Genomic DNA, 8,715 nt, shown 5'->3' with positions numbered 1-8,715 from the left:
GAACCGGTATCACATTTGACTGAGAGAAATCTTAAGAATTAAAAGTTACTAACTATACCAACAAGATACACCTTCCTCTTCAGTATTTATCTTTTAGTATTTTATCGACTTTATGAATTAGTTTTATGTTATTTTTATTGAAAATAAAAATTAAATAGTACTTTTAGAACAAATGATTACAAATTTAAAATTTGAAGAGAAGACAAAAAAAAAAATCAAGTTCAAACATTAAATTGTTACTCCCACGAAAGTTTAATGGTAAATTTTGTTTAATCCAAACAAGCACATTTTCGTCATTACCACAATGACGAACATAACCCTCGAAAAGATTAGATAGAATATTGATGATAGGTTTGTGTGGAAAAAATGGGGAAAAAAATGAAAATGAAAATTAAAAAAAAAAAAAAAAAAAGAAGAAGAGGAGAAGGAAAAATTGCCCTCACCTACCCGCAACCTTTTTGATTTAGTCAAAAATCACGCTCTTGATTTCTCCTATAAATGAGCTCTCCTTCCCAATCCCTCCTTACTTTGCCTTTCTTTATACAATCAAAAATCACTATCCGCACCCACCCCCACATTTTCCTTAAAAAAAAAGGAAAAAAAGAAAGAAAGAAAGAAAGAAATAATTTAGGCCGCGTTTTATTAATTATTTATTCTGGCAACGACAAAATTGTCAGATGTTAGCCAGAAAACAGCGTCGTTTTGTCCACGTCAGACAAAGGTCGCCGGCAGTTCTCGGTGGCGCTAATCTCTCTCTCCTTCCATTTGGACCTCCGATGTGTTAGTTTGCACAAATTGGATAACAGAGAGAAATACGGACTGGGACGGTCCCCTTCCCGCTTCCTCAGCTATAAATACCAGCTGTTGACAATCTTATTTCTTTTTCCCCATTTTCCTCCATTTTTCTTTCATTCTCTCTTCACTCTCCCACCCCCCCCCCCTCCCTACTTTCTTCCTTCTCCGGCCACCACTTTCCGGTCAAACCTCCGCTCTTCTCGCTGATTCCTCATTTCTTCTCTCTCAGGTATACTCTCTCTATCTCTCTTTTTCTCTATCTCTTTTCTTCTGCTTGATCCTTTGTGGAGCTTCAGATCTGATGATTTTGTTGCTCTTTAATGGATGCCTGTCTCTCTTTCTTTCTTCTCCCACTTCCAATTTCACTCTCATCTTCTCACGTTTTGTCTTTTCTAATTATTTCTCCAAATTGTTTTTCTCTACCTCTTTTCTTTCTGCTTTTCACTCCTTGTTTTTCCTGATCCTCTTCTTGATCTGCTATTCGCTTCCGTGTTTTCGCTAGCTCGGTGCAGGATCTTTTTTTCTCTTCGGTTTTGTCTTTTTTTTCTTTTTTTTTTTCCCTTTAAAGTTTGGTTTGGTTTGCTCTTTGATTTATTTGTGATTTCTTATTTTGCTAGTTGATTAGTTGATAATTCATGTGGCGATGGACTGTGTATATGTTTGTACATAGTAAAAATGCCTTTTCTTTGGGTTAGTTTTACTCATTCGTCTTGGTGAAAGGATTAGGAAGGATTTGATACGTTGAATGTCTTGTATTATGTAAAGTTTTTAGCAAATCAACTTGCTAGTAATTAATGAGCGCTTCTATATCTGTCCACATTCCTTCTATGCTTAGAGACATGATATGTTTGACTTTTTTGTTTCCATCTTTGAGTCATTGGTTTTCTTTCCTTTTTTTTTTTTTTTTTCTTTTGTGTTAAAACGTTAGTGTATTTTTGCCGGTTCTCTAATCAACTTTACGTTTCTGTTTTGAATTGAAATAAATTGAGGGATTGTCCTTTGGTTCTTTTAAATATTATTATTGTGATCTGCTTCAAAGAATTTTTTCTACGCTTCTGGTTTAATGAATGACTAACTGTTTCTCTCCGATGCAACTTTTCTGTTCATTACACTGATAGAGGAAAAAGGAAATGGATGGGTTCGGACTTCGAAATGTGAGCTCTCATTGCTCGATCTCTGAGATGGATGATTACGATCTTTCTCGTCTTCTTGATAAGCCTAAGCTCAATATTGAGAGGCAAAGATCATTTGACGAGAGATCCCTCAGTGAGCTGTCCATCGGCCTTGCTAGAGGAGGCCTGGACAACTTTGAGAGCTCATATTCACCTGGTGGAAGGTCAGGATTTGATACCCCAGCTTCATCTTCCCGAAACTCGTTTGAGCCCCACCCAATGATCGCTGAAGCATGGGAGGCTTTGCGTAGATCCATGGTGTATTTCCGGGGCCAACCAGTTGGAACCATTGCAGCATATGACCATGCCTCCGAGGAAGTTTTGAATTATGATCAGGTATGTTTTTATCTTCTATATTTACAATTTCTGGAAAAGCAGGGTCACCAACAACCTGATGTAGCTTAGTTAAATCATAAAACTGGAGGCCCTATCACCATTTCTTATCACAATTTGTTACGTAATTGGAAAGAACTAATTGTATACTTGCAATTGTTTCTATAAAATATAAAGAAATAATTGTATATTAGTAATGATGACGACTTTAACAAAAGTCTGTATTATGTTTCGGTACTGCTGCTCTTCTCTCAGGTTTTTGTTCGGGATTTTGTTCCAAGTGCTTTGGCATTTCTGATGAACGGGGAACCTGACATAGTTAAGAACTTCCTGCTAAAGACTCTGCAGCTTCAGGGATGGGAAAAAAGAATTGATAGATTCAAGCTTGGGGAAGGTGCAATGCCAGCTAGCTTTAAGGTTCTTCATGATCCCGTTAGAAAAACAGATACCGTTGCTGCTGATTTTGGAGAAAGTGCGATAGGAAGAGTTGCTCCTGTTGACTCTGGATTCTGGTGGATCATTCTGCTCCGTGCATATACAAAGTCAACAGGTGATCTATCTCTGGCTGAAACATCAGAGTGTCAGAAGGGAATGAGACTTATTTTAACTTTATGTCTGTCGGAGGGGTTTGATACATTCCCAACTCTTCTTTGTGCTGATGGATGCTCCATGATTGATCGAAGAATGGTAAAATTCCTTTTTACCTTTTGCTCATTATGAAGTTACTTGTAGATGTTTTTTTTTCATATTACGTAATTTTCTCTTGATAATACTTTCAATTAAAATTTATTTATCTGATGTCTCTGTATTGAACAACTGAAAGTTTCTAAAAAGAATGTTCTTATAAAGTTAATAACATCAGTTGATTTTCTTACAGGCTAGTCCATAAAAAAAAAGAAAGAAGAGCTTGTTATATTTCTCTTAGGACGTCTTTTAATGATTTGACTGTTGACTTCTTGGACCTTGTTTTTATTTGTTGTCTTACTGCTGTACTTCGATGGCTTATATTGCATGACTTCATCGTAAAGAATTAACATTTTTAATGTGTAATGAACATAAATGGTCCTGCATAATTATTTATCACAACACTATGTCGTTACTGAAGCATGTATTGAAGAGCTAACTTCTTACATTGTTATTTTCCCTTCAGTGAACTGTATTGTGATGATGCCTATCATTAACAATTGATATGAAAGGTTTAAACTATGATTCCATCTTTCTTCCTTCCTTCAACCTTATTTCCTTGTCTAATGGAAAGGCAGAAAAGAGATCTTACAGCACGCTCTACTTAAAGTTGTGCTGTTTGCCTCGGTATATAAAATTGAGGGATTAAATTTAGTCAGCTGCCCTGTATTTATCTATTTTCAAACCATTATTTTCAGTCCAGCATAAGCTACAGTTAACAACTTTAGTAGTTAAGTCATGTGGACGCAAATTCTTCTACCCAGAAGTGCTATTTTGCAGCTTTCATACAATTTTTTTTGCAGTGATATAATTCTTAATCTTACGTAACCCTAAATGCTTTTTTTCCTTAAAAATTATTCAATAACATTATGCATTTTCTTTTATTTTGGATAAGAAACGATAATTTAATAATTTGGTGTGCATAAATGATATTTTTGACTAATTAATAATTAAAGGGCTTTTTTCTTGTAACTTCTTTGGCCTTGGGGCTGGTTTTCCGCTTCTTTTGTAGATTTCTTTGATCTTTGAAATATTGTGTTTCTAATGAAAAATGTTCTGATAATTATAAAACAAAGTATGGAAAGATAGGACATCGTCCTCTTCAACTAAAGAAAGGTTGGCCCTCAAATATCCATCTTCTTGGAACCTTCTGTGATTTTATTCAGATGTTAAAAGCGACAGATAACCTTATCAGTAACTGCTTTGCAGATATGGTGTTCAAATTTAAATAACACGATGTTTCTGACAAATATTTACCTTGTCTATTTATTTTAATTTAATATTTTTTTTGTCCAGGGTATATATGGTTATCCTATAGAAATTCAAGCCCTTTTCTTTATGGCCCTGAGATGTGCTCTGGCTATGCTGAAACATGATGCTGAAGGAAAAGAGTGCATAGAGCGTATTGTGAAGCGCTTGCATGCCTTAAGTTATCACATGAGGAGTTATTTCTGGCTTGATTTCCAGCAACTAAATGACATCTACCGTTATAAAACAGAAGAATATTCTCATACAGCTGTAAATAAGTTTAATGTCATCCCAGATTCAATCCCAGAATGGTTGTTTGATTTTATGCCCACACGTGGCGGGTACTTTGTTGGTAATGTTAGTCCTGCAAGAATGGACTTTAGATGGTTTGCTTTAGGTAATTGTGTTGCAATTCTAGGATCTCTTGCCACCCCTGAGCAATCAATGGCTATTATGGATCTTATTGAATCACGCTGGGAAGAGCTGGTTGGAGAAATGCCTTTGAAAATATCATATCCTGCCATAGAAAGTCATGAGTGGCGAATTATTACTGGTTGTGATCCGAAGAATACCAGGTGGAGCTACCATAATGGTGGATCTTGGCCAGGTTTGTTCATTCACTCATTTCTCTCTTCAAGTTATAAAAAAGCTTATATTGTTGTTTATGATTAATCCATAAGAATTTCTCATAATAGCTTTAGGTATAAAAGTAAACTGAGCCAGATATTATTGGCTTGCAATTAGAACGGGCAATAGTGCCCAACCTTTCATGCACTTTGATCTGCCAATTATCAATTTTGTTGATGATATCAGTATTTTAAACCTCAAGAAGACAGTATTAGGAACTGTCTTTTTCTTCCCCTCAATGATTTCTTGAAGCATGAAGCTTATCCACTACTAGATTTGAACTTCTAGCCAGTAGTAGAGGTCTGAGGTGGAATCAGACAAGTATTTTTAGAAAAATTTCCACAATGATGATTGCTAAGTGGTGAATTTCTGGCGGGCTATATATAACTTTCATCTGTACCCACGATGATACTCATCTTTGTAAAATTTCTAGGGTTAACAGGAAAGAAAAAGAAGTGAAAATGAAAAAGAATGAGCTGACGTGGCTTATCTTTTTTCCTTCATTCTTTCGGCACTGTCTGAAGTAGCTCTTCCTCTTAGTTCATACCTACGTGGATGGGCTTTTCAAGTTCTAGAAAAGGATCAAGTATTATTCTTACAGGCTCTTTCTCATTCCTCTCTCGTGGTCTTTCTTCTACTCTCTGTCTCCCCGAATTAACTCTCTTATGATCGTTGCTCTCAGAATTTTCTCTCCCCTTTATCTCTCTTAGAACTAAGCCTTTGTTTTCATCAACTGAAATGGTAACTATAAGAACTAGCTAGTGATGATTTTCACTATTATGAACTCTTTTTATTTTATTGTTTTGTATTATTTTTTGACGAATTTCAAAATTTCTAGACTTGATATACGTATTGATGCCATCCACAGCAATGGTCTATTGTCTAACAAAGAACTGAAGTTCCTTTCTTTCCATAAAACATTAATAAGATTTATTGGAAAAAATTTATTGTTATGAATAAAGTTACACATAACATACAAAATAAGATTTATTGGAAGCATTGTAGTGTTATGAATACAGAATGGCTGTCTCCAATGATCATGTTTATCTTGGTGATAATGAAAAATGTTGTCCTCAAAACCTATCACGTTAGACCCCACATTAAGAAAATCATGAGAATTCCTTATAAAGTTAAGGTACCAATCGTGGTCCTAATTTTCCAGCATTACTTGCTTTCTGCTGATATGAAGGTCTAACATATCACGAGCAGCCCGAATCCCCATCTTTTTTGTTAACCGATGAAACTAGGAGTGTAACAGATTGAGTTGAGTTGGGTTGGGTTGAGGAGTATTTTGGAGCCAATCTGAATTTTCGGGTTATTTGGGTTGGCAATTCGAATGACCCGAGAAGCAATTTTTTTTTTCCATTTCTATTATTTATTAAATTTTAAAAACATTATGACATCATATCTATAAAAATCCACACATCCAAAAACATCCATATAGCACAACATTAATATAATAATACTTAACGAAAAGTTTTAAAACATCTAGTATTACTCAGGGGGAGTCAAATATGAACCAAACTTCTAAAATTAAAAAACATTCCAAGCATCATATTATAAACTTAATACAAATGTATATAATATCATTAATTCGGTTTGGGTTGGTTTGAACCAAAATTTTCAAGCCTCAACCCAAGACCCAACCAACCCAAAAAAAAATCCAACCCAATCCAACCAGTCCAGGTTATTCGAGTTGTCAGGTTATTCTTATACCCTAGATGAAAAGTTATCTATGTTTTTTTCAGTTATTTTTTGGGGCCACCAGCATCCTAATTATAAGTAAACCAAGAACTTTGCGGGTAGTATAGTAACAATATTTAGTGTACCGTCTGAGCCTTGCCTTACATGCTTTTTGATAAGGAAGCTGAACTTTCATCCAGACATAACAAAAAACAAAAAAACTCAGGAAAGAGAGTCCGAACTCTCATTACACGGAAAGGAAGTATCTCAATCAATAAGAATGAAACCAAGTTGGTAATTACAAAAAGTTTGATTAATGGATGCCCATAAGGAAGAGATAAATGCAACCAAATCCCGTATCTCTATCACCAAACTTCTGAATTCCTCTGAAAATCTTGTTGTTCCTTTCCAACCAAATCCCCGGAAAATGGAGAAAAAGCAAGCTTGTTATGGTACTCTTCCTTTATAACGAAAATGGGGGATCTAGAAGCTCCACCTCATTGTTGATCAAGAGAAAAACAGTTTTATGAGCCAGCAGAACATTGAAAATCCGAAAAATTCTCTAATTAGGCATCAATGGATTTGTTATTCGTTTCATGGAAAAGGCATCCATAAATTGAAAAGTTTCAATTTCTAGCACTCCTGTCTGGAGTCTACATGAAAGAAATTAATTAATATTACCATTAATCACATTTAAGAGTATGGAGTATGATCACAAAAAGAGTTAGAATGTTATTGGATTATCTTTTGTAACCATCATCTTAACATGATTTTGTATAGTTGGGGTCCTTTCTGTAGTGGGAGTCCCCTTCTTTGTAGGTGTGGTTTTTGTATGTTTGTGTATTTTTTTCATTTTTATTTTCAATGAAAGTCCTTTTTTATCACAAACAAAGAAAAAGAAGAGACGATTAGGATTGAGAATAAAGTTGGAGTCAGCTGATATAGATGCTGTTGGAGATGGATGGAATTTTCTCAACACTAGAATCTTGCTTAAATTTTCTTGTTGGAAAAGATCCTTGACGATTTTGGAGGGCATCAAACATCCTTTATACAGATGGATATTTTCAGTATTCAATGCAGTCGATTCACGAGACACGAAAATTCAGGATCATCAGTAAAAGATTGCAGATGTTGGTTGTTATTCTCATATTTTGTCTTGTTTTGTATTTTTAATACTGACATCTTTCTCCTTGCTCTGGATGCAGTTCTACTATGGCTGCTAACAGCTGCTTGCATTAAAACTGGACGACCACAGATTGCTAGAAGAGCCATTGAGCTGGCAGAGAGTCGGTTGCTGAAGGATAGTTGGCCAGAATACTACGATGGAAAGTTAGGAAGATATATCGGAAAACAAGCGAGGAAATACCAGACATGGTCGATAGCAGGATACTTGGTCGCAAAGATGATGTTGGAAGATCCATCACACTTGGGGATGATATCACTTGAAGAGGACAAGCAAATGAAGCCACTGATCAAGAGATCATCATCTTGGACCTGTTAGGCCAAATGAAGAAAGAGGTACCTTAGTCGAAACCCGGGCTTTTTTCGTTTTCCATTGTAACACTATTCTTTTTACATTTTGGCTGTGTACAATAGAATATCCCTCATCAATCTGCAGACTTTTGGCTTTTGAGAAAGGAAAAAAAAAAACGGTACATTGTGTCTCCAGTTTTTGGCACAAAATTCTGCAAAGTTACTTTTGTTGAGATTTCCTCAGCCACTGAATGAAATGAATGAATGGCTGGTTGGTTAAGGGCGAGACACTTTTCGTTTTTAATATATGAGCTTTTTGGACTTCCTTAATAAATGCCCATTCTTCTCCAACATATCCTCTTTAATTTCTTTCTTTCTCTTTATTTATTTTTCAAACTTGGTGACATCGTTAGTACAAATGCATTATGCTCCTTTCGTTGTTATATTCAAACATTTCATAGAGTTCCCAATCAGGTGTTGGTGGTTTGTTTTCGTTTTCCATGCTTAACCATTGTGTTTATTTACTCATTTGTAATACATATTTGAAATTATACCTAAATTTTCCAATGAAACATAAAGTTAATTGTAAAATCCATATATGTTTTTTTCTAAGATTTTGCTATTCTCATCTATTATTGATACCAGTTTACCATTGTTATATGATTGTTAATGATACCGATTAACCATCCATTGTTATTTA

At 35.1% G+C, this 8,715-nt stretch overlaps 1 protein-coding gene across 1 annotated transcript; it reads left to right on the top strand.

Annotated features, from left to right (window-relative positions):
• The first annotated feature begins 558 nt into the window (after positions 1 to 558).
• Positions 559 to 8,366, top strand: LOC101214631 (probable alkaline/neutral invertase D). The gene is made up of 5 exons (XM_011660820.2): positions 559 to 1,024; positions 1,914 to 2,303; positions 2,556 to 2,987; positions 4,281 to 4,839; positions 7,748 to 8,366. Exons 2-5 carry the CDS (start codon positions 1,926 to 1,928, stop codon positions 8,041 to 8,043), a joined length of 1,665 nt encoding a protein of 554 aa, XP_011659122.1. The 5' UTR covers positions 559 to 1,024; positions 1,914 to 1,925; the 3' UTR covers positions 8,044 to 8,366.
• Positions 8,367 to 8,715: the final 349 nt, after the last annotated feature.

This window comes from Cucumis sativus, chromosome 7, assembly GCF_000004075.3.
Source record: "Cucumis sativus cultivar 9930 chromosome 7, Cucumber_9930_V3, whole genome shotgun sequence".
Classification (NCBI taxonomy): domain Eukaryota; kingdom Viridiplantae; phylum Streptophyta; class Magnoliopsida; order Cucurbitales; family Cucurbitaceae; genus Cucumis; species Cucumis sativus.
The sequence above is the reverse complement of the archived record's forward strand: the minus strand, read 5'-3'. Positions and strand labels throughout refer to the sequence as shown.